Source organism: Pelophylax lessonae (assembly GCF_965119305.1).
Source record: "Pelophylax lessonae genome assembly, chromosome: 12".
Lineage (NCBI taxonomy): Eukaryota > Metazoa > Chordata > Amphibia > Anura > Ranidae > Pelophylax > Pelophylax lessonae.
In genome coordinates, this window is record NC_138779.1 from 92,039,803 (window position 1) to 92,066,519 (window position 26,717).

Consider the following 26,717-nt stretch of genomic DNA (forward strand, 5'->3'; position numbering starts at 1 on the left):
AGTGATGTCATGTGTTGAATTGTTTTGTATGTGTTCTTTCGTTTCCGAGCATGCGTAGTCTTGCTCTTACGATTTTTTTCGGACGAAAACTGTACTAATTAACTACTTCCATACAGTGCACTTTCACCCCTTTCCTGCACAGGCAATTTTCAGCTTTCATCGCTGTCACACTTTGAATGACAATTGCGCGGTCATGCTACACTGTACCCATATTACATTTTTATCATTTTTTTTCACACAAATAGAGCTTTCTTTTGATGGTATTTAATCACTGTTGGGTTTTTTATTTCTTACAACAAAAAAAAAGAAAAAGAAAAAAAGACGCACAAAATAAGATAAACTTTTTGTTTTCAAAATTTTCTGAGTAAATTTTGAAAATAAATAATTTTTTCTCCTTCACTGAAGTGCACTGATGAGGCAGCACTGATGGGCACTGGTAGGCTGCACTGATGGGCACTGATGAGGTGGCACTTATGGGCACTGATGAGGTGGCACTTATGGGCACTGATGAGGTGGCACTGATGAGGAGGTACTAATATGCCACACTGATGGACACTGATAGGTGGCACTGAGAGGTCGCACTGACAGGTGGCACTGATGGGCGCTGACGGGCAGCACTGATGGGCACTGACGGGCAGCACTGATGATCACTGACAGGCGGCACTGATGGACGCTGATGGGCAGCACCATCAGTGCCCACAATCAGTGCTTATAGTGCTGCCAGTCAGTGCCCATCAGTGCCTAGATGAGCAGGAACTGATGGGCACTGACTGGCAGCACTATAGGCACTGATTGTGGGTACTGATGGTGGCACTGTGGGCACTGATAGTGGGCACTGATTGTCACTCTATTTCACTTTTCTGTAATCAGGGCACTGATGATCAGTGCCCTGATTACCTGTCCTGGTCTCCCCTGTGAGGAGGAGCTGCTGATCGGCTCTCCTCGCCTCACACTCTGACAGTGTGAGGCGAGGAGAGACGATAAAAGGCACTTCTACATTTATATGTGACCTGCTGTGATTGGACACAGCCGATCACATGGGTAAAGAGCCATGTCATTGGCTCTTTACCAAGATCGGGCTCACGCCGTGTCCTAGCAACATGGCGCGGCCACGATTGCCGCACTGCGTGCCCCCACAGGCGTGCGTGAGAGGCCGTTCTGGTGCGCCGTCATATGACGGCGTCCCAGAACAATAGCTGCACCACTCCACCGTCATTTGACGGTGTGCGGGCAGTATGTGGTTAAACTAAAATTGGACGACGTGTTGACGTACAATAAAAATTTTATAGCCTGCACATCCAGTTTTTGTCATCTGAAAATTCGTAATCGGCTTTCGAAAGCATTATACTAACAATCAGAAAATCGGCAGATCGTTCGTCGGACGAAATTTTACTTCCGATTTTCGTATTGTGTATACGGGCCTTTAGACATTGTCAATAGCTTTTCATATGGATAGCTAGGAACAGAATCGCTGAAAGAAAACCATAAAGGTTTAATTATATTTAAAGCAGAACTAAAGTTCCACTGCTATTCACTGTGAGCAGGCAGGCATGCAATGTCTCTCCCGCGCTAAAACCTACCTGTGCTCACAGTGATCCCCGGCATGTAAACTGAGCTGCGCATGCCCAGTTCAGCTTCAGGTGGTTAGCCCAATCCCTGCATGTCGGGATGAATAGCTCCTGCGACATTATCCCGTTTCGGCCAATGAATATAGCTGAAGACCGTCACACAGAGGAAGATGCCGGCACTGCCAAGGGACAGGACCGCTGGGGGAAAGGTAAGTATTCCTCCATTTAGTTCCAATTTAAAATTGACCAGTCAGTAAACTGACATATCTGCACAAATTAATTCCTGACTTGTTACAGTATAGAGTAGCATGATGCTTTCACATTAATAAGTTGTATCTTTTTTTCATTAAAATCTCTAAGAGTCGGTTCACACTATGGCGACACGACTTCGGGGGCGACCTGTGAAGTCGCGTGCACCGCGACTTCGGCGCAACTTGCACGGACTTCATATAATGAATGTCTGTGCAAGTCGCTCCGAGGTTGCCCCGAAGTAGTACAGGAACCTTTTTCTAAGTCGGAGTGACTTGTGTCGCTCCTATTAGAGCGGGTCCTGTAGCAGTCAATGGACCGCGAGGGACCGCGACTTGTCAGGCTGACAAGTCACCTGACAAGTGTGAATCGAGTCTAAGTCAAAAATTGCCTAGATTACAGAATATGCTCTGCTGAAGGAACAACAAATATATATAAGAATAGAGAAAATCCACAAAAGTTTTATATGATATGGAAGCCTTGGCTAGTATATCCAGATATGATTCCCTGTTTTTTACCTCTTTTGTTAGAGGAGACAATCGGGTCTAGAGTGTAAAGATATGAATAATATGGAATCTTGTCTGTAATGGAAGGATAGGTTGAGACCCCGTTCACACTGGGGCGACGCTACTTCCCGGGGCGACCTGTGAAGTCACGGCGCGCAGCTAGCCCCGCGACCTCGGAGCGGACGGCACGGACTTCATATCATTGAAGTCTATGCAGGTCGCTCCGGTTCTCCCCAAAGAAGCTCCAGGCCCTTTTTCTAAGTCGGAGCGACTTGTGTCGCTCCTATTAGAACGGGTCCACAGCTTCTCTATGGAAGGCGACCTACAGCGACCTGTCAGGCGACCAGGTCGCCTGACAGGTCGCCCCAGTGTGAACGGGGTCTGAAGGGGAATTTATTTTTTGTTTTGTTTTTTTGTGTGATGGAGGTTTTTGTGTGGGTCAAATGTTGTATCCCATACGTTCATGTTGTACGGAAAAAAAATGTAATAAAGATTATTGTTAAAAAAAAAAAAAGATTACAGAATATGTAAACCCAACATTTCTTTTTCCAGATATGTGCCTGCTGTACCATGTTCCTGAATGAATAAGTATCCTGTTCTCTTTGTATTTCTGTCTTTGTTTGAAATCTCTGGTGTCCCTGCCAGTCCCCCTGCTTTCTTATTAAAAACTGACCACACTAGGTAGAAAAACACAGCATGGTCAGTTTTCTAGCTGTGCTGGGAACTCAGTCTGTTCTCCTCCAATGATCAGATTTGTCCTGACATGCCATTCACTGGGACCATTCGCCAGTGTGCTGCTGTTTCTCCTCCCCCAGCTCTCTAATTCCTTATGCAGCTGAGAAAAGAGGGAATGTGATAACATAAAAGAGGGGGAAAATGTATTTACATGTTTGTTTTTTTTTAATAGAAAAACACAAATGTTTGGCCTGTATTTCTATTTTATATTGAATGGGTTGTTTTACAAGCTAAGGGCTCACATATACTATATGACATTATCCTCAGTATTTTTTCAGTCTCCTCCAGTGACCAGACTGAACATTGTAACCTTATACAAGTCACAGGGTGAGAAGCTGCTCCGGGAGCGGAGTTGTGTCAGTTATTTGTGAACACAGCCTAGAACTGCACAGGCACCAGGATTTACATGATTGTGTTATCTATGAGCTTGCGTCTCAGTTCTGAAAGTAAATACTCACCCTGGATGATGCCTGAAGAAAGATAATGCTGTCCTTTTGGAGAGAATGGAAAATGAAGGCATTGTAGGGGGAGCTCGCTAGGCGAGGTAATAAATACACGGAAGTCCTACATTTGTACATGACTGAGCAAGTATACACTTAACATGAAACATATACTGTATCTGATGCCAAGTCCACTTTAATTACATTCACCAAGCATTTAATTAGGAATACCTAAACGCCCTCTTGTTAATGCAATTATCTAATTAACTTATATAATCTAATTATCATCTGGCAGCAGCGCAGTGTATAAATTATGCACATACAGGGCAGGAGTTTCAGTTGTATCTAAATCTAAACATTTAAATGTAAAATATTACAGTTGACCAGTCCTTGGCTGTGGTGGCTGCATTCCTTTTCTGTTTAAAGCCTTTTCTCCTAAATGTTCACCTGGTGATCCTGCCAGTAACACACTTCCTGTCCTAGGGTGACAACACTCACTGTACTGTATCTATGAAGAAGCAGTGTTGTCACCCTAGGACCCATATGCATTCTGCAGTGTAGTTGAGCACCATGGGAAATATGGTTCCAAAAGATCTGGGGTGCCAAGTTTCGCCATTACATTCCTAGGACAACTCTATAGAAACCTCCTACACTCCTCTTCTTTATCCCCTTTAAGACCGGAAGGATTTGCCCCCTTCCTGACCAGGCCCTATTTTGCGATTCGGCACTGTGTTAATTTAACATGCAATTGTGCGGTCGTGCAACGCTGTATCCAAATAAAATTGATGTCCTTTTTTTCCCCACAAATAGAGATTTCTTTTGGTGGTATTTGATCACCTCTGCGATTTTTTTATTTTTTTTTTTGCGCTATAAACAAAAAAAGAGCAACAATTCTGAAAAAAAAAAAAAAAAAAAACTTTTTTACTTTCTGCTATATAACATTCCCAATTTAAAAAAAATAAAATAAAAAATAAAATTTTTTCATCATTTTAGGCCAATTTGTGTTCTGCTACAAATTTTTGGTAAAAAAAATCCCAATAAGTGTAGATTGATTGGTTTGCGCAAAAGTTATCGCGTCTACAAGCTAGGGGAAAGATTTATGTCATTTTTATTTATTTAATTTTTTTACTAGTAATGGCAGCAATCAGCGATTTTTCAGATGGACTGCGACATTACGGTGGACAGATCGGATTTTTATTTTTTGCGCTATAAACAAAAAAGAGCGACAATTTTGAAAAAAAAACAATATTTTTCACATTCTGCTATATGACATTCTCAAAAAAAAAAAAATTTTAAATCAAAATTTTTAAACATTTTAGGCCAATTTGTTTTCTGCTACATATTTTTGGTAAAAAAATTGCAATAAGCGTATTTTGATTGGTTTGCGCAAAAGTTATTGCGTATACAAACTAGGGGGAAGATTTATATCATTTTTTATAGTTTTTTTTTTTTTTTTTTTTTTTTTACTAGTAATGGTGGCGATCTGTGATTTTTTGCGGGACTGCGACATTGCTGCGGACAGATTGGACCCCTAACTGACATTTTTTACACTTTTTGGGGTACCAGTGAAATTACTACAGTAATCAGTGCTAAAAATATGCACTGTTACTAGAATAATGCCATTGGCAGGGAAGGGGTTAACCCTATGGGTGATCAAGGGGTTAAATGTGAGCCTAGGGGAGTGATTCTAACTGGGGGGGGGGGCTTCTGAAATGCCATAGAGACCTGTGATCCTATATAGAAGGATCACATGAGCTCTATGATAATTTCTGGGAAAAGAATGGTCAGCTGTGTTTACAACAGCTGCCCGTCCTTCTCTCTCAGCGGAGAGCGATCGCGGGTGTCAGGCAGCAATCGGAGCTGCCTGACCCATGCATCGGCTTCCCTGTTGCATAATGGGGGGGAGCACGGCGGCGCGCGCTCGCCCCCCTAGCTTCCCGCGTGCGACCGACGTAGCTCTACGTGGGTTTGCACAGGAGAGCCCCCCTGCCGCAGTAAAAAGGCGGCGGGTGGTCGGGAAGTGGTTTATATACAGGGTGTGGTCCTCTTTAGTCCTAAACAATGTGAATGGTAAGAGTGCAGCAGAGGCAGAGAGCATAGGAAGGGACCATAGGTGTGTGCAGCCTATTGCATTAGGGTGTGCACCCCAAAGATCAAACACACATGCATGAGTGTGCGCCTACATATATATGACCCCGGCACATTGATCTCCCGGCCGGTGCATATGGCAGAGCCCATAAGAGGAGGATCTTTCCCATCTCCCCACCTGCACACAGAGTGATAATGCTAATACACACATAGTGATTAGGGTGTGCCCAGGCACACCCAGCACACCCTGTGTGCACGCCTTTGAAAGGGACCAAACAGATGTCCATTGTTAGGTTTTAAACAATGTGATAGCGCTGCAAGCATAAATCAATTCACTTACAAAGAAATATAAACATTAACAGAATGATAAATAATATACCATGTAATGTGATAAAATTGAAGATAAAATCCAAAGTGGGTACCTAAAGTGCAATAAAAGTGCAGAAATCACTGTCTGGTTATATATAGTGCAAGTTAAAAAATCAGTACTGAGGTGCATAATATTAAAAAAAATGAAAAAAATGAAAAAACACTCCTGTGCAAAAAAATGTGCAAAGTCCAAATCTCTACACAAAGTGCAATGTGTGAATCATTCCATGTGTCCACTCCTTAGATCTTGTGCTGCAATCCCCAGGTGAGGTGTTTGCTCGACTCCAAGATTAACCCACTACGGGTCTAAAGCAATTTGTTTTAAAAGTATAATCACTGCCGTCCACTTTCTAGATAGCTCCACACTCCTTGGCAATGTTCCCATTTAGCTCCATAGCGCTCCAAAGTCCTTGATAATGCTCCAAAATAGCACATGTAGAGACATAAAAAGACAAACTCCAAGGGCGCAATACCCAAACGTTATGGAAGCAATAAGACAGATCCCAGCTTCAATCATTAAACTCACATTTAAATAAAATACAGCTTCAATCACAATTCCAACAGTGATCACATAAGACAGCATCAAACCTGCCCACCGCTTGGAACCTCTACGCGTTACGTCACATCCATCATGGCTTCAACTGGAGGAGAAAAAAGTCAATTTATTTACCTGCACGTGGTGGAGCACTAAATCTATGGGAAGAGGAGCACTACAGAACACAGCATGGCTTGTGGTTATAGAGACTGCCACAATATACAATTGTCACTGTCCACATTGGACTGATTATCAATTTTTTCTTTTTACTACTTGACATAATATCAGACTGTTTTATATGCAGTTTACACTAGTGCACTTTGAACTTTATACAGTATGTTATCTGATTCACATGGGTTTTGTATAGAACAGTGCCTTACTTTACTAGAATTTGATTGTTTGATTGTGTACACTACACTTAAAGGGGCAGCAGTTATCTGATAGATTTGAACACTCTACTAGAGTTGGCGCCTTCAACATGTACAAGCTATAGAAATTTGAAGTTTTCTATTGAGGCTTGACACCTCATTCATACTTGTACTACTTGTCATATGACGTTGGACAGCAAAGTCATACCCCATGTTTTCCAATGATAACTATTCACATATCTACAACTTAAAGTCGTAGAGGCCTCAAAATATTTCATGCACTACTTTGGTCCGACTTTCATGCAACTTGAGGGCCATAGACTTCAATGTTAACACTAGAAAGTTGCATGAAAGTCACACTTGAATGTTTTAAATGCAACAGTGCGTCCGACTTTGCAGAAGGAAAGTCACATCCAAGTCGCACCCATCCAAAGTTGCACTCCAAAGTCGTACAACTTTGGAGTCGTACAAGTGTGAATGGAGCCTGACCATGTGAAGTTTTTAGAGACCTTTTAAGCAGGCCATAGAAGAGTCGAAAAACGAAAATAGCTCATGCGACTGTGTCATTTCTAAAAAGAAAACCAGCATGTTGTATCTGGCACATTCAATTGTGGCAGGAAAATCATGTGTTGCAGCTGGCACACTAATGATGCGAAAAACTAGCAATTCGACGATCGATGCGGATTCATTCATTTTACGACTCGTCTATGGCCTTCTTTTCTCTGAGCACCAGGACTGGAGCTTCTTAGGATGTCTTGTAAGTGGTTGTAGTGGTGTCTTATCTTTATTCTCCCTTGCAGTGGGGCAGCATTTGCACCATAAGGCTCCTTTCACATGGGCGGTGCGCCCGACGGAGTCCGTTTTGCTCAGCGGGGATCAATTTGCCTATCTCCGCCAAGCAGGCAGATGGCAGCTCCGTCTCCGCTATGTGTGCAGAGACAGAGCTGTCACATCCCCACTCTCCTCTATGAGATCGGACCGCCTGTCCATTTTCATCCGATCTTATCCAATCCTCCAGATGGATGGAAAATAGGGTTTTCATCCGTCTGGATTTCACGGACCGGATCGGAGAGCAGCGGGTGTCAGAGGAGATGTCTCCGCTGACATCCGCCGCTCCATAGGGCTGCATGAAGCATGTCAGTTTTTCAGGCGGACCGGATCAAAATGCCTGTGTGAAAGGGACCTAAGGGAGTTGGGCGTTACCGGATGCATGTTGATGCATGGCTCAACGTGCGTCAATGCATGTATATTAATGTGCCACAAGAGGGGCCCTTAGTAATATATATGTGCCTTTGTGTTGCTCTCTTAGATCCTGAGTGCTGAATCTTATGCAATTCTGGGTTGAGGATTCAGGATCTCTTTGGTATTATTGATCTTTTATATTGTATGTTTTATTAAAACTGTTTGTTCATTCTTCCAACCACAAGTTAAAGACAAGTAAATTTGATTCTTTACCGCAAACTAGTAGTGTCTACTCATTCAATATGTCTGAGCCTATAGTGTCAAGTGGGTTGGACAATGTTCAGGGCAACAGAAGTGAGGAGGATGTGTGTTCACTTTGCCACTCCCCAGGGGGCAGGGCTACATAGCTATTAAATCACAATTGCTGCACAGAAACTCACATTTTACGTTTTTTTTTTAAACTCAGTTATTTCATCAATGGCACTTTATGTCCTCCAGCACTTTCTCTCCAGCCATAGGATGGGATTGACAGTCTCTGCAGGGCCCTACGATCATCTCCTGCCCATGTCACCAGGGCTGTGCAGTGCCTGACTCCACCCACAGTGGGGGAGCAGGGTGTTTTGATTGGCTGTCTCTGCTGCTTTTCACTCCTGAATTGTGGCCAGCACTGATGAAGAAGTCAGTATGCAGGTAACATTGGCCTTCACACTAGCAGCTGCTAGTCGGCTTTGGTTTACATTTTAACTTTGCTGTAATACAGCCAGCACTGTTGTCTGCATTTGAGGTTTGCTATGATGTAGCTGGCTCTGGAATGCAGTCAGCGCAAGGGGCGGAGGCTTTTGTTTTCTTCATGGCCAACAGAAAGCAGGCCGCACATGAGAGCACAGGCTTAGAACAGTGTTTCTCAACCTTTTTTCAGTCCAGGCACCTTTAAAATTATGGACAATCTCAAGGCACCCTCTAAAATGATGAACATCCATTCTAAAATGTAAAATCTATTCTGATAGTTTTACATAATACATCAATACATCAACATCCACATGTAGGACAACCAATGTTAGAGGTGATTTATTCTTCCAAATCTGATACACTTTTGCACACTGGTTCTGACTAGTATTCCAATGTTTCTCTTCTCCCTCAGTTTTTCTCCATCACTCAGCTAATGTGACACCTGCACCCCTTGAAATGGAAATCTGTGCCTTTGTGTAACTTAAAGCCAGGCCTTCTCCACCCACTGGCTTGTATACAATTTTGGGGCAATTTTTAGGCATTTTGCCAAGGCACCCCTGAAGAAACCTCAAGGCACCCTGGTTGAAAAAGGCTGCTCTAGAGTTTACTCACAATGCTGCGAATACCTTAAAACCATTCAGTGAGTGTCAGTTCTGCACTCAGAGATGCCTTGCTGAGAGTGGTCAGAGGAGAGTGGCCAGACTGTCTTTTGCTGACTCAAAGGCTATGGTAATTCAGAGTCAAGTCAATTTCTCCATATTTTATCTAATTTTCAATGAAGTATATAACCCCATTGTTCTGAGATGTACAGATAGTAAGCAGATTTCCAGGTACATTCCGTGAAAATTACTTAGCTGCCATAGATCCACCATCCTCGTGTCAATAAAGAAGCTTGATTATAAAATATTTACACTGTCTTGTAAATATTAATTCTGCTCTGATTATCAAGCAGGAAGGACACACCATTGAAGTGGAATTTTAATTTGGTAAGATAGGTACTGTAAATATAGCACTAATCATAAAGTCATTATGAACCAGAACAAACTGTTAGTAGCTATCTTGCTCAAATTCTGGGTCATTGCAAGGACACGTTCCATAGTTTTTCTGTTAGAAATTGCAGTCAAAAGAAAGACAAAACCCCCTTTTTAAGCAAACAAAATCACAATTAACCACTTCAGCCCTGAAAGGTTTACCCCTCTTCATGACCAGACCTTTTTTTGCAATACGACACTGCGCTACTTTAACTGACAATTGGGCGTACGTGCTGCACTGTTCCCACAAATAAAGCTTTCTTTTGGTGGTATTTGATCACCTCTATGCTTTTTATTTTTTGCACTATAAACAAAAAAAGAGCAACAAAAAAAAAAAGAAACAGTATTTTTTACTTTATGCTATAAAAAATTCCCAATAAAAAAATGTAAAAAATTAAATTTATTCATCAATTTAGACCAATATGTACCGTATTCTGCTACATCATTTCGGTAAAAAAAATCCCAATAAGTGTTTATTGATTGGTTTGCGCAAAAGCTATAGCGTCTACAAAATATGAGATATTTTTATGGAATTTGTATTTATTTTTTACTGGTAATGGCGGTAATCAGTGATTTTTAGTGGGACTTTGACATTGCAGCGGACAAATTGGACACCTAACTGACACTTTTATGGGAACCAGTGACAATAATACAGTGATCAGTGCTAAAAAAAAAAAAAAAAAATGCACTGTCACTGTACTAATGACACTGGCAGGAAAGGGGTTAACATCAGGGGTGATCAAAGGGTTAAGTGTGCTCCTAGGGAGTGCTTTTTAACTGTGTGTATGTGGGGGGGGGGTGGCTTAACTGGAGGAAGACGGAGATCCGTGTTTCTGCTTAGCAGAAGATCTCCATCTTCCTCTCTGACAGAACGGCGGTCTGCCTTGATTGCATAGGCAGTCCGCCGTTCTACCTCTCCTGTGAACATGTTCTGGCAGACATTGCGTCCGCGGAATCTGCTGATTGACTTCAGCAGAAGCAAGTACATGATTTTGCGCAGGAGGGCTGCCATGCCGCAGTATATCTGAGTGGGGCAGTCCAAAAAAGGTTAAAGGGCTATGTCCACTCAGACTGAGCAATTGGTCATTGAGTTGAAGCAGAGCTAAAGTAACTGATTTCACTGTTTCCAAAAACAGTTACTGTGACAAACTCGCTCAGGACAAGGGCTTTTGGAGGGGACTGCAGGATAGCCTCTTGTCTACTGACTATGGACCCTGGCTTGTGAGAGAACTCTGTTCTTTGTGGGGTGTATGCTGGGGGGACCCTTGGAGTAATTTTACTTTGGATTCAAGTCCACATCTCCCCAAGACATACACACCCTGGGACTCTAGGCCTAGGATCCATGGTAAAGGCCTAGCTGCCTATTGCCAATAGGGGACTGCTCGGCACAGTCAGACTCATGGCAGATGCTAATATCATCAGCTCAACCACCTGTCTTCCACACATTGCTGATTGTGCTGATTAACTCACCTATTGTCTACTGAGGGGATGTGTTTACATTTATAATAATGTGCATTGTACTTCATAAGCTCAATGACAGCAAGTCTGCTAGTTAATTAGATCATGTTAATTAAATCTGTTAGTTGCTAATGGGAAAGTAGAATATTGCTTGTGTTGGTTGTTCCTTAGATATGTTAATTATATTTATGTACACAATTTTATCTGCATATGTTAATGTAATCAGGCACCTGACCTGGTGTGGTATACAGTATATTCGGTGTGAGTTTGTTCAATAAATGTTCCAGATCTTATACAAGCTATTCTCAGCTAGTTTTGTATGGGGACGGCTAGAATATCTGATAATATTTATGCTCAAGACTGGGGGAAGCGGTATTCTGACGGAAGATCACAAGCACATTGTGGGGTCATGATTCCGTTACAGTTACATTTAAGGCATGCTATGAATGATAACTGTTACAGTTGCTTGTACTCTCAACCAAACTGTCAAGCCATCAAATGACTGATATTATAACTATTTACATGGGCAGCAGCATAGTCGTTTCTGGATATGTTGGAGGGGGGATTTAAACATTTTCTTCTATATTCTACATTATTTTTAGATTTATTTAAAAGGTGAACACATAATGACAAGATGGCATGGCATGTAAGTAGGTAGTGGTTACTGCTGCCCCAGCAGGAAGTTAGGGGTTAACTGTAAATTCCCGTGAAGGAAGGGTAAATAGAGGAAGGAGTTTGTTTTAGCCCTGGTCCACTTTGCCAGGCCCACCCAATGCCATTACCGATGTCTGAATTGCCAGTATCATGCCGAAGTTGGAGCTAGATTCCAAACAACCACTATGGGAGTTTTGCTTGGACCAGTATCCTGAGGCAGCCATATTTGTGAAGTTGGGGACTAGGGATGTTAGGAAATGTTAGCACTTTATCCGGTACTGTCTATTGTCTCTGTCATTATGTTAATGTATTCTTCAAGTAAAATTTTTGAAACATTGCCTTTGCCTTTTTTCTTTGAAGTTACTAAAGAGGTGCAATGTAAGTAACCGGCACACACAGTCTACAGCTTGGGTCACTAGATACACTGGGTTATGAAGACAGAGGTAGAAGGAGTTAATAAAGTGTGAAGTTCCAAATGGTTACCAAGGGTAACGAAGGTTTCTCTAGCAGCCTGTCATTAAGCAAGTACATGTGACAGGTGAGATAGCCTCTTGCAGTGAGGGAGATGTTGTTGGCACTCCTTCTGCTGCAATCAGTCTCCCAGAACAATGGGAGCAAATATGCACTGCCAGGGGCCCTCATTCTGCACACAGGTACGGAAGAGGAGGAATTAAGTGCACACATTAAGTCTACACTTGGTGCACGGTGGGACCCCATACCATTGGTGGGAGTGAGGTAGGTTTGATACGCTAGACAGGTGGAGAGGGCATTGGCTCTGCGTGTTCCTTCTAAATGCACAAATAACTGTGGTGATGTTTAGTACATCAAGAGAGTTTACTAGAGTTGGTTCATGTTTAGGGGAAACATGGAGGACGTGAAGACAACCCCCCCCCCCCCCCTCCCTTTGCACAGCTCACAGTTACAGAGTTGAGGCAATCAGCTGGAGATCCCTCTCCTGTCACAATTTTTGACTTGGTGTCAGGAAAATCTGTCAAAAGTGATTCTTGCTGATAGCAGAGATACAAAGCAGCAACCAGAAATGACACTTCGTACTCTTAATTGAGACAACCACACACTATAGAGAGAAATGCTTTGTTCATATTTCATGCCTGAGATTTACAACAATTTTTAAAGAAAGGCCTGGAAGTGACTAGAAGCTGATCTGGAAGCAGTTCTTTGAGTTGCTAAGCTTGGGTATTAGATTGTAAATGGGACATTCCAAAATTTGTGAAAATCCTCTTTTCACAAATATACTGATGCTGGAATGTTTCATTTTGTTGTAGATACATCTGGAAGCAAAGAAAAAATATCCTGGTGTAGCACCCTACAGGTAGGTGCTAGATAAATGTATAGTGGGCCTTGTCTGCCTAACAGCAGGGCCATGATTTCTGTAGTAAGGTGTCATGAGTTCCAGATGTGTTGAGCTGAAGGGGAAGTCTCCCCACTGGCTCCTGTGAGAGGCTTCTCATAGGGCAGTGGAGGAAGCCCAATCAGGGGGCACATCCAGGCTTGTAGCTACCCCAGAAGGCAGATTATGCTGCAAAGAATTCTGGGAGTGGGTATAAGTTTGGGGGAGCATGTGACGCGGGTGTCTTTGGCGGGAGCAGAGTCCCAGGAGGGAGAGAACGGCTGTCTCCCCTCCTGTCTGAGGAAGCGGATGTCTTGGGGTGTCGCCTGAGAATCCAGAGAGTGCTGAGTGAGCTGAGGAGGATCCGGTGTGCCGAGAACCAGCGGAGAGCAAGAGGGGTTCAGTCCCAGGAAAGTTTACACAGGTCGTGAGTACTGAGGATTGCCCCTGGGGGTCTGCCTGAAGTGTTATAGGAGACCACACCGGAGAGGGTTCTGGGATCCAGTGCCAGCTAGCGGTAAAGGGGGGTGCCTAGGTTAAGGATCCTGAAGTTACAGAGGGGGTACATAATCAGTGGACCCTGAAGAGTAACAAGTGTAAAGGAGGCGCCTGCAGTAGGGCCCTGAATTGTACAGAGTGTTGGTTGAGAATTGCATTCATACAGGAACCTTTAGCAGTTTACTACAAGCCAGTGCAAGGCTGGGGAGTAAAGTCAGGGACTCTGCAAGTCAAACAGTGTCAGAAGCTCTCTATTCTGCAGTACTGGATCTTCTGGACTTAAGGTCGGGGATCTAGCACTTCTTTCAAGTTACAGTGTGTTACTACGCGTCAGTGAGCGTTGGCTAGCTTCGGTTGGCGTCAGGACAGCGTTGACAGACATTTCCTGGAGAAAGTCCCAAGTGTATACAGTTGAAGCCTACAAGGAGTATCCCACTCATACCCTTCTCCCATCCCCTTTTCTTCAATAAAACTACAAAACAAAGATGCCGGAGTAGTCTATGTCTCAGTGCTCACACCCAGGGCCTCAGCCCACATGGGCTGGAGATGTCACCAGTACCGATGGCAGATCCACATCAGGTAACAGGCCTGGAAAACCTGCTACACTGGTATGGAGTCACATAAAGAATAAAGAATAGTAGGCTTCTGTTTATGCTTAGTCTCTAATGTGCCTGCTACTGAAATGTTGTACTTGATTCTAAAACATAATCCATTCTTGTTTGCAAAACTGTAGATGACATCTAGGAGAATCAAAATGATGTGGAAGTGGTTGAGCCAGTGGAGGGAGATGACTAAAGGGATGATGGCCAGCAGTTTCCAATGGTGGACCAATCTCAGCCAGAGGGCTCTCACATCTCCATAGGTGAAGGGCAGCAGATTCCAGTGACAACCATGTCATACATTGACAGCTACGTTCTCCATAATCTGTAAATTAAATACTTCAAGTCCAGTCTGCTTACATGGAAGAGGGAATTAGACTCAATTGTTCACTCTTGCGGTTGCATCACTGCACTTGTAGTTCATTGATTCCTGGTATTTAACCCTTGTGATGAGGTCACTGTTCCATACTCTTACACTTGGACCTCTCCACTGCCTTTAATACAGTTGACCATTTCCTCCTCAAAAAAAAAGCCTTGATTTGCTTGGTCTCCATGGCTGTGCGCTGCGTTAGTTCAAATCTTCAGTGTCCCAATTCTACTTCCTCCTCTCCTACTCCTTTTACCTTTGGGGCCTCCCATAGTTCTGTCCTTAAACCTCTCCTTTTCTTGATCTACATCTCCTCCCAGGGTCAGCTGATAGCTTCCCATGGCTTCCATTACCATTTCTATGCTGATGACACCCAAATCTATCTCTCTACCCCTCAGCTCACCCCATCAGGTCCCTCACACATTACTGATTTTCTAGCAGACACATCTGACTGGATATCACACCACTTCCTCAAACTCAATCTACTGTATCTACAATTGAGCCCATAATATTTTCTCCCCCACGTATCCCTTCCCCTGACTTCTCTGTCAAGACCAATGGCATAACTATCAGTCCGTTCCCACATGCCCGAGTTCTAGGGGTACCAAATCCCAATCATGCCACCTTAACCTTCGCAACATCTCAAGAATACACCCCTTTTTAACCAATGACACCACGAAGATTCTAATCCCATGGTTATCTCTTGCCTTGACTACTACAACTCCCTCCTCATTGGATTGCCTTTACATAGGCTATCCCCCTTAAGTCCATCATGAATGCTGCTGCAAGACTCATCCACCTTACCAACAATTCAGTGTCCTATGCCCCTCTATGCCAATCCCCCAACTGGCTTCCACTCAGCCAATGAATAAAATTCAAAGTACTAACAATAACTTACAAAGCCATTTACAACTCTGCCACCAGCTCCATCACTAGTAGTGTTGAGCGAACACGGACTGTATTATTCGTGTTCGTACCGAATAATTGGATTTTTTGTACCCGAACACGGACACGGACACTTTACTGTATGTTCGGGTAAAAATCCGTGTTCGGTCGTTTTATTTCCGGGTTTTGCATGCTTTGGCGCTCTTTTCATGGCGGGCTTTCAACAGCCAATCAACAATCGTTTAACTGGTGTGCCTTAAGCCATCCCAGCCATGCCTGCAAATGTCTCAGTAGCTGTGATTGGCCGTCTGAAGCATGTGACCAAGTCTTTATAAGTTCGAGGCAGCCGCAGCGGCGTCATTATGCTGCTTAGATTCAGGGACAGAGCACACATCAACGTGCTGGCTGCTGATTAGGGAAAGATAGGCAGGAAAAAAACATTTGTGTCCGGATAGAATTGAGGGACAGGTCGGAGTGTTTAGGCAGGGCGAGTTGTAGGCATTTTAGGGATAGAGTCTGCTGAATTATAGGGTCAGTGTCTTCTACAAACTACAATCGATATTGCTGTGTGGGGGGTGGGGTCTGCACTCAATTCTGATCTACGATCTCTTCTCAATCCTGTTAGGGACAGAGTCTGCTGAATTTTAGGGAAACTGTGTTCTACAAACTACAATCGATATTGCTGTGTGGTGTGGGATTGGAGATAGGCAGGTGTCAGTGATCCACATCCATTTTTCTGTGTGTGAGCTGCAGTGAACACAATCTTTTTGGGCTGCAGTGAACACAATCTTTTTGGGCTGCAGTGAACACAATCTTTTTGGGCTGCAGTGAACACAATCTTTTTGGGCTGCAGTGAACACAATCTTTTTGGGGTGCAGTGAACAAAATCTTTTTGGGGTGCAGTGAACACAATCCTTTTTGGTGTGCAGTGAACACAATCTTTGTGGGGTGCAGTGAACAAAATCCTTTGTGGGGTGCAGTGAACACAATCTTTTTGGGGTGCAGTGAACAAAATCCTTTTTGGGGTGCAGTGAACAACATCCTTTTTGGGGTGCAGTGAACACAATCTTTTTGGGGTGCAGTGAACAAAATCCTTTGTGGGGTGCAGTGAACACAATCTTTTTGGGGTGCAGTGAACACAATCTTTTTGGGGTGGAGTGAACAACATCCTTTTTGGGGTGCAGTGAACAAAATCCTTTTTGGGGTGCAGTGAACAAAATCATTTTTGGGGTGCAGTGAACACAATCTTTTTGGGGTGCAGTGAACACAATCTTTGTGGGGTGCAGTGAACACAATCTTTTTGGGGTGGAGTGAACAACATCCTTTTTGGGGTGCAGTGAACAACATCCTTTTTGGGGTGCAGTGAACACAATCTTTTTGGGGTGCAGTGAACACAATCTTTGTGGGGTACAGTGAACAGAATCTTTGTGGGGTGCAGTGAACACAATCTTTGGGGGGTACAGTGAACACAATCTTTGTGAGGTGCAGTGAACACAATCTTTGTGGGGTGCAGTGAACACAATCATTGTGGGGTGCAGTGAACTCAATCTTTGTGGGGTACAGTGAACACAATCTCATACTTCTGAAGGTTTGAGGGTGCTGCCTGTTCCATACTCCCCCTACTCCTCATCTAGCCTTTTAGGGGTACAAACAATAGTAATTGGGGCCTAGTGTGGTTGTGTACGTGTGATATACATACACTTTTTTGGGATCATATTTTCTATTCCGCTATTTAATCAAAAACCTTTGGGGATCAGTTAAATTGGGGGATAGTCTGTGTTGGTACGTGTGAGAGAGATCCACCTTTCCAAGTTGTTGGGGTTCATCTCATACTTCTGAAGGTTTGAGGGTGCTGCCTGTTCCATACTCCCCCTACTCCTAGCCTTTTAGGGGTACAAACAATAGTAATTGGGGCCTAGTGTGGTTGTGTACGTGTGATATACATACACTTTTTTGGGATCATATTTTCTATTCCGCTATTTAATCAAAAACCTTTGGGGATCAGTTAAATTGGGGGATAGTCTGTGTTGGTACGTGTGAGAGAGATCCACCTTTCCAAGTTGTTGGGGTTCATCTCATACTTCTGAAGGTTTGAGGGTGCTGCCTGTTCCATACTCCCCCTACTCCTAGCCTTTTAGGGGTACAAACAATAGTAATTGGGGCCTAGTGTGGTTGTGTACGTGTGATATACATACACTTTTTTGGGATCATATTTTCTATTCCGCTATTTAATCAAAAACCTTTGGGGATCAGTTAAATTGGGGGATAGTCTGTGTTGGTACGTGTGAGAGAGATCCACCTTTCCAAGTTGTTGGGGTTCATCTCATACTTCTGAAGGTTTGAGGGTGCTGCCTGTTCCATACTCCCCCTACTCCTAGCCTTTTAGGGGTACAAACAATAGTAATTGGGGCCTAGTGTGGTTGTGTACGTGTGATATACATACACTTTTTTGGGATCATATTTTCTATTCCGCTATTTAATCAAAAACCTTTGGGGATCAGTTAAATTGGGGGATAGTCTGTGTTGGTACGTGTGAGAGAGATCCACCTTTCCAAGTTGTTGGGGTTCATCTCATACTTCTGAAGGTTTGAGGGTGCTGCCTGTTCCATACTCCCCCTACTCCTAGCCTTTTAGGGGTACAAACAATAGTAATTGGGGCCTAGTGTGGTTGTGTACGTGTGATATACATACACTTTTTTGGGATCATATTTTCTATTCCGCTATTTAATCAAAAACCTTTGGGGATCAGTTAAATTGGGGGATAGTCTGTGTTGGTACGTGTGAGAGAGATCCACCTTTCCAAGTTGTTGGGGTTCATCTCATACTTCTGAAGGTTTGAGGGTGCTGCCTGTTCCATACTCCCCCTACTCCTAGCCTTTTAGGGGTACAAACAATAGTAATTGGGGCCTAGTGTGGTTGTGTACGTGTGATATACATACACTTTTTTGGGATCATATTTTCTATTCCGCTATTTAATCAAAAACCTTTGGGGATCAGTTAAATTGGGGGATAGTCTGTGTTGGTACGTGTGAGAGAGATCCACCTTTCCAAGTTGTTGGGGTTCATCTCATACTTCTGAAGGTTTGAGGGTGCTGCCTGTTCCATACTCCCCCTACTCCTAGCCTTTTAGGGGTACAAACAATAGTAATTGGGGCCTAGTGTGGTTGTGTACGTGTGATATACATACACTTTTTTGGGATCATATTTTCTATTCCGCTATTTAATCAAAAACCTTTGGGGATCAGTTAAATTGGGGGATAGTCTGTGTTGGTACGTGTGAGAGAGATCCACCTTTCCAAGTTGTTGGGGTTCATCTCATACTTCTGAAGGTTTGAGGGTGCTGCCTGTTCCATACTCCCCCTACTCCTAGCCTTTTAGGGGTACAAACAATAGTAATTGGGGCCTAGTGTGGTTGTGTACGTGTGATATACATACACTTTTTTGGGATCATATTTTCTATTCCGCTATTTAATCAAAAACCTTTGGGGATCAGTTAAATTGGGGGATAGTCTGTGTTGGTACGTGTGAGAGAGATCCACCTTTCCAAGTTGTTGGGGTTCATCTCATACTTCTGAAGGTTTGAGGGTGCTGCCTGTTCCATACTCCCCCTACTCCTAGCCTTTTAGGGGTACAAACAATAGTAATTGGGGCCTAGTGTGGTTGTGTACGTGTGATATACATACACTTTTTTGGGATCATATTTTCTATTCCGCTATTTAATCAAAAACCTTTGGGGATCAGTTAAATTGGGGGATAGTCTGTGTTGGTACGTGTGAGAGAGATCCACCTTTCCAAGTTGTTGGGGTTCATCTCATACTTCTGAAGGTTTGAGGGTGCTGCCTGTTCCATACTCCCCCTACTCCTAGCCTTTTAGGGGTACAAACAATAGTAATTGGGGCCTAGTGTGGTTGTGTACGTGTGATATACACACACTTTTTTGGGATCATATTTTCTATTCCGCTATTTAAACAAAAACCTTTGGGGATCAGTTAAATTGGGGGATAGTCTGTGTTGGTACGTGTGAGAGAGATCCACCTTTCCAAGTTGTTGGGGTTCATCTCATACTTCTGAAGGTTTGAGGGTGCTGCCTGTTCCATACTCCCCCTACTCCTAGCCTTTTAGGGGTACAAACAATAGTAATTGGGGCCTAGTGTGGTTGTGTACGTGTGATATACATACACTTTTTTGGGATCATATTTTCTATTCCGCTATTTAATCAAAAACCTTTGGGGATCAGTTAAATTGGGGGATAGTCTGTGTCGGTACGTGTGAGAGAGATCCACCTTTCCAAGTTGTTGGGGTTCATCTCATACTTCTGAAGGTTTGAGGGTGCTGCCTGTTCCATACCCCCCCTACTCCTCATCTAGCCTTTTAGGGGTACAAACAATAGTAATTGGGGCCTAGTGTGGTTGTGTACGTGTGATATACATACACTTTTTTTGGATCATATTTTCTATTCCGCTATTTAATCAAAAACCTTTGGGGATCAGTTAAATTGGGGGATAGTCTGTGTTGGTACGTGTGAGAGAGATCCACCTTTCCAAGTTGTTGGGGTTCATCTCATACTTCTGAAGGTTTGAGGGTGCTGCCTGTTCCATACCCCCCCTACTCCTCATCTAGCCTTTTAGGGGTACAAACAATAGTAATTGGGGCCTAGTGTGGTTGTGTACGTGCGAGATACATACACTTTTTTTGATCATATTTCCTATTCCGCTATTCAATAAAAACCTTTGAGGATCAATTGAATTGCGGCATAGTCTGTGTCGGTACGTGTGAGAGAGATCCACCTTTCCAAGTTGTTGGGGTTCATCTCATACTTCTGAAGGTTTGAGGGTGCTGCCTGTTCCATACTCCCCCTACTCCTCATCTAGCCTTTTAGGGGTACAAACAATAGTAATTGGGGCCTAGTGTGGTTGTGTACGTGTGATATACATACACTTTTTTTGGATCATATTTTCTATTCCGCTATTTAATCAAAAACCTTTGGGGATCAGTTAAATTGGGGGATAGTCTGTGTTGGTACGTGTGAGAGAGATCCACCTTTCCAAGTTGTTGGGGTTCATCTCATACTTCTGAAGGTTTGAGGGTGCTGCCTGTTCCATACTCCCCCTACTCCTAGCCTTTTAGGGGTACAAACAATAGTAATTGGGGCCTAGTGTGGTTGTGTACGTGTGATATACATACACTTTTTTGGGATCATATTTTCTATTCCGCTATTTAAACAAAAACCTTTGGGGATCAGTTAAATTGGGGGATAGTCTGTGTTGGTACGTGTGAGAGAGATCCACCTTTCCAAGTTGTTGGGGTTCATCTCATACTTCTGAAGGTTTGAGGGTGCTGCCTGTTCCATACTCCCCCTACTCCTAGCCTTTTAGGGGTACAAACAATAGTAATTGGGGCCTAGTGTGGTTGTGTACGTGTGATATACATACACTTTTTTGGGATCATATTTTCTATTCCGCTATTTAATCAAAAACCTTTGGGGATCAGTTAAATTGGGGGATAGTCTGTGTCGGTACGTGTGAGAGAGATCCACCTTTCCAAGTTGTTGGGGTTCATCTCATACTTCTGAAGGTTTGAGGGTGCTGCCTGTTCCATACCCCCCCTACTCCTCATCTAGCCTTTTAGGGGTACAAACAATAGTAATTGGGGCCTAGTGTGGTTGTGTACGTGTGATATACATACACTTTTTTTGGATCATATTTTCTATTCCGCTATTTAATCAAAAACCTTTGGGGATCAGTTAAATTGGGGGATAGTCTGTGTTGGTACGTGTGAGAGAGATCCACCTTTCCAAGTTGTTGGGGTTCATCTCATACTTCTGAAGGTTTGAGGGTGCTGCCTGTTCCATACCCCCCCTACTCCTCATCTAGCCTTTTAGGGGTACAAACAATAGTAATTGGGGCCTAGTGTGGTTGTGTACGTGCGAGATACATACACTTTTTTTGATCATATTTCCTATTCCGCTATTCAATAAAAACCTTTGAGGATCAATTGAATTGCGGCATAGTCTGTGTCGGTACGTGTGAGAGAGATCCACCTTTCCAAGTTGTTGGGGTTCATCTCATACTTCTGAAGGTTTGAGGGTGCTGCCTGTTCCATACTCCCCCTACTCCTCATCTAGCCTTTTAGGGGTACAAACAATAGTAATTGGGGCCTAGTGTGGTTGTGTACGTGTGATATACATACACTTTTTTTGGATCATATTTTCTATTCCGCTATTTAATCAAAAACCTTTGGGGATCAGTTAAATTGGGGGATAGTCTGTGTTGGTACGTGTGAGAGAGATCCACCTTTCCAAGTTGTTGGGGTTCATCTCATACTTCTGAAGGTTTGAGGGTGCTGCCTGTTCCATACCCCCCCTACTCCTCATCTAGCCTTTTAGGGGTACAAACAATAGTAATTGGGGCCTAGTGTGGTTGTGTACGTGCGAGATACATACACTTTTTTTGATCATATTTCCTATTCCGCTATTCAATAAAAACCTTTGAGGATCAATTGAATTGCGGGATAGTCTGTGTCGGTACGTGTGAGAGAGATCCACCTTTCCAAGTTGTTGGGGTTCATCTCATACTTCTGAAGGTTTGAGGGTGCTGCCTGTTCCATACCCCCCCTACTCCTCATCTAGCCTTTTAGGGGTACAAACAATAGTAATTGGGGCCTAGTGTGGTTGTGTACGTGCGAGATACATACACTTTTTTTGATCATATTTCCTATTCCGCTATTCAATAAAAACCTTTGAGGATCAATTGAATTGCGGGATAGTCTGTGTCGGTACGTGTGAGAGAGATCCACCTTTCCAAGTTGTTGGGGTTCATCTCATACTTCTGAAGGTTTGAGGGTGCTGCCTGTTCCATACTCCCCCTACTCCTCATCTAGCCTTTTAGGGGTACAAACAATAGTAATTGGGGCCTAGTGTGGTTGTGTACGTGTGATATACATACACTTTTTTTGGATCATATTTTCTATTCCGCTATTTAATCAAAAACCTTTGGGGATCAGTTAAATTGGGGGATAGTCTGTGTTGGTACGTGTGAGAGAGATCCACCTTTCCAAGTTGTTGGGGTTCATCTCATACTTCTGAAGGTTTGAGGATGCTGCCTGTTCCATACCCCCCCTACTCCTCATCTAGCCTTTTAGGGGTACAAACAATAGTAATTGGGGCCTAGTGTGGTTGTGTACGTGCGAGATACATACACTTTTTTTGATCATATTTCCTATTCCGCTATTCAATAAAAACCTTTGAGGATCAATTGAATTGCGGGATAGTCTGTGTCGGTACGTGTGAGAGAGATCCACCTTTCCAAGTTGTTGGGGTTCATCTCATACTTCTGAAGGTTTGAGGGTGCTGCCTGTTCCATACCCCCCCTACTCCTCATCTAGCCTTTTAGGGGTACAAACAATAGTAATTGGGGCCTAGTGTGGTTGTGTACGTGCGAGATACATACACTTTTTTTGATCATATTTCCTATTCCGCTATTCAATAAAAACCTTTGAGGATCAATTGAATTGCGGGATAGTCTGTGTCGGTACGTGTGAGAGAGATCCACCTTTCCAAGTTGTTGGGGTTCATCTCATACTTCTGAAGGTTTGAGGGTGCTGCCTGTTCCATACTCCCCCTACTCCTCATCTAGCCTTTTAGGGGTACAAACAATAGTAATTGGGGCCTAGTGTGGTTGTGTACGTGTGATATACATACACTTTTTTTGGATCATATTTTCTATTCCGCTATTTAATCAAAAACCTTTGGGGATCAGTTAAATTGGGGGATAGTCTGTGTTGGTACGTGTGAGAGAGATCCACCTTTCCAAGTTGTTGGGGTTCATCTCATACTTCTGAAGGTTTGAGGGTGCTGCCTGTTCCATACCCCCCCTACTCCTCATCTAGCCTTTTAGGGGTACAAACAATAGTAATTGGGGCCTAGTGTGGTTGTGTACGTGCGAGATACATACACTTTTTTTGATCATATTTCCTATTCCGCTATTCAATAAAAACCTTTGAGGATCAATTGAATTGCGGGATAGTCTGTGTCGGTACGTGTGAGAGAGATCCACCTTTCCAAGTTGTTGGGGTTCATCTCATACTTCTGAAGGTTTGAGGGTGCTGCCTGTTCCATACCCCCCCTACTCCTCATCTAGCCTTTTAGGGGTACAAACAATAGTAATTGGGGCCTAGTGTGGTTGTGTACGTGCGAGATACATACACTTTTTTTGATCATATTTCCTATTCCGCTATTCAATAAAAACCTTTGAGGATCAATTGAATTGCGGGATAGTCTGTGTCGGTACGTGTGAGAGAGATCCACCTTTCCAAGTTGTTGGGGTTCATCTCATACTTCTGAAGGTTTGAGGGTGCTGCCTGTTCCATACTCCCCCTACTCCTCATCTAGCCTTTTAGGGGTACAAACAATAGTAATTGGGGCCTAGTGTGGTTGTGTACGTGTGATATACATACACTTTTTTTGGATCATATTTTCTATTCCGCTATTCAATAAAAACCTTTCTAGGGCAAGATCTTAAATTACAGAAATATGAGGAGACCGTCAAATAAGGGCCGTGGCCTGGGTCGTGGTGCTGCTGGTAGAGCTCCTGTTGCAAGGAGAGGACATGGTCGATCTGTGCCAGCTACACGCACAAGTGAAACACCTTCCTCAAGTGTGAGTAGGCGACAGAACCTGCATCAGTATTTGGTAGGGCATCAAACGCCCCTAGAAGTGATGAGGCCAGAACAAGTTGAGGCGATAGTAGATTGGTTTGCTGCTGACAGTGCCTCCAGTTCCTTCACATTGTCTCCCACCCAGTCTACTGCAGAAAGGTCAGAGTTGGCACCTGCAGCCAATGTCCAACCGTCTTTCACCTCACCCCCTTGCAAATCAGGCCAGCAGTCTGAGCCCCAAGCCATACAGCAGTCTCTTATTCTTTTTGAGGACTCTGTCAGCAGGGTTTCCCAGGGCCATCCACCTAGCCCTGCCCCAGAAGTGGAAGAGATTGAGTGCAGCGATGCCCAACCACTTATTTCTCAAGATGAGTACATGCAAGGATCATCGCAGCACGTCTCCGATGATGACGAAACGCAGGTGCCAACTGCTGCGGCGTTCAGCATTGTGGAGACCGACAAGGAGGGCAGGGGTGAAGACTGGGTGGAAGATGATGTGGAGGACGATGAGGTCCTCGACCCCACATGGAATGAACGTCATGCAGGTGACCTGAGTAGTTTGGAGGAAGAGGCGGTGGTCGCACAGAGCCACCAGCACAGCAGAAGAGGGAGCAGGGTGCAGAAGCGGAGCGGCCGTGCCCTAGACACTACGCCCGCTACTGCCCAACGCAGCAAGGGAACGAGCGCACCAAAGTCAGCTCAAAGGAGTTCTCTAGCGTGGAAGTTCTTTAGAAAATGTGCTGATGACAGGACACGAGTGGTTTGCACCCTGTGCAATCAGAGCTTGAAGCGAGGCATGAACCTTCTCAACCTGAGCACAACCTGCATGATCAGGCATCTAAGTGCAAAGCACGAGCTGCAGTGGAGTACACACCTTCAAAACCAAGAAACGTCTCTGGCTCATCCTGCTTCCTCTTCTGCTGCAGTCTCGGCCGCTCCAGCCACATCTGTAGTGATACCGGCACCTGCCACCCCGCAAACAGACGATCTGTCAGCAACACCACCACCTGGGTCACCAACAACCATCTCCACAATGTCCCGTGGAAGCGTTCAGCTTTCCATCTCCCAAACACTTGAGAGGAAGAGGAAGTACCCCCCTACCCACCCGCGATCCCTGGCCCTGAATGCCAGCATTTCAAAATTATTGGCCTTTGAAATGCTGTCATTCCGTCTGGTGGAGACGCACAGTTTTAAAAACCTTATGTCGGTGGCTGTCCCACAGTACGTCGTGCCCAGCCGCCACTACTTTTCCAGGCAAGCCATCCCTTCCCTGCACAACCAAGTGGGGGAAAATATCAGGTGTGCACTGCGCAACGCCATCTGTGCCAAGGTCCACCTAACTACGGATACGTGGACCAGTAAGCACGGTCAGGGGCGTTATATCTCCCTAACGGCACACTGGGTAAATGCAGTGGCGGATGGGCCTGAGGCGGATAGCAATTTGGCGCATGTCCTTCCACCACCGAGGATTGCAGGGCGCTTCAGTTTGCCTCCTGTTCGTAACTCCTCCTACTCCGCTTCCTCATCCTCTACCGCCTCCTCATCCGGACAGCGTAACACCTTCACCACCAACTTCAGCACGGCCAGGGGTAAACGACAGCAGGCAGTTTTACAACTTGCCTGTTTGGGGGACAAACCACACACCGCGCAGGAGTTGTGGAGGAGCATGGAACAGCAGACAAATGAGTGGTTGCTGCCAGCGAGCCTCAAGCCCGGCCTGGTGGTGTGTGTTAACGGGCGAAATCTCATAGCAGCTCTGGGCCTAGCCGGTTTGACGCACATCCCTTGCCTGGCGCATGTGCTGAATTTGGTGGTGCAGAGGTTCCTTAAAAACTACCCCGATATGTCAGAGCTGCTGCAGAAAGTGCGGGCCGTTTGTGCGCACTTTCGGCGTTCTCACCCTGCTGCTGCTCGCCTGGCAGCGCTGCAGCGTAACTTCGGCCTTCCCGCTCACCGCCTCATATGTGACGTGCCCACAAGGTGGAACTCCACCTTGCACATGCTGGAAAGACTGTGCGAGCAGCAGCAGGCCATAGTGGAGTTTCAGCTGCAGCACGCACGCGTGAGTCGCTCTGCGGAACAGCACCACTTCACCACCAATAACTGGGCCTCCATGCGAGACCTGTGTGCCTTGTTGCGCTGTTTTGAGTACTCCACCAACATGGCCAGTGGCAATGACGCCGTTCTCAGCTTAACTATCCCACTTCTATGCCTCCTTGAAAAAACAATTCGGGCGATGATGGAAGAGGATGTGGCACAGGATGAGGAGGAGGAGGAGGATGAAGAGGTAACATTTCCAAGGCTTTCAGGGCAGTCATTCGCAAGGGGCTCCGAGGGTGGGTTCCTGCACACGCAAACGCCAGGGACGCAATTGTCCAGCAGGGGCACAGTTCTGGAGGATGAGGAGGATGAGGAGGAGGAGGAGCTGGAGGAGGAGATGGAACCATGTTCAC

The 26,717-nt window shown here is 44.4% G+C and overlaps 1 protein-coding gene across 1 annotated transcript in view; it reads left to right on the plus strand.

The window, feature by feature from the left end:
* Positions 1 to 1,668: 1,668 nt before the first annotated feature.
* The window catches only part of LOC309568882 (L-amino-acid oxidase-like), a gene marked incomplete at its 5' end in the record, with an annotated part of 67,593 nt that continues 42,544 nt past the window's right edge, over positions 1,669 to 26,717 (plus strand). The window contains one exon of the mRNA XM_082274665.1: positions 1,669 to 1,777. Within this exon, the coding sequence (XP_082130791.1) occupies positions 1,669 to 1,777 (109 nt within the window). The remainder of the gene's footprint in view (positions 1,778 to 26,717) is intronic.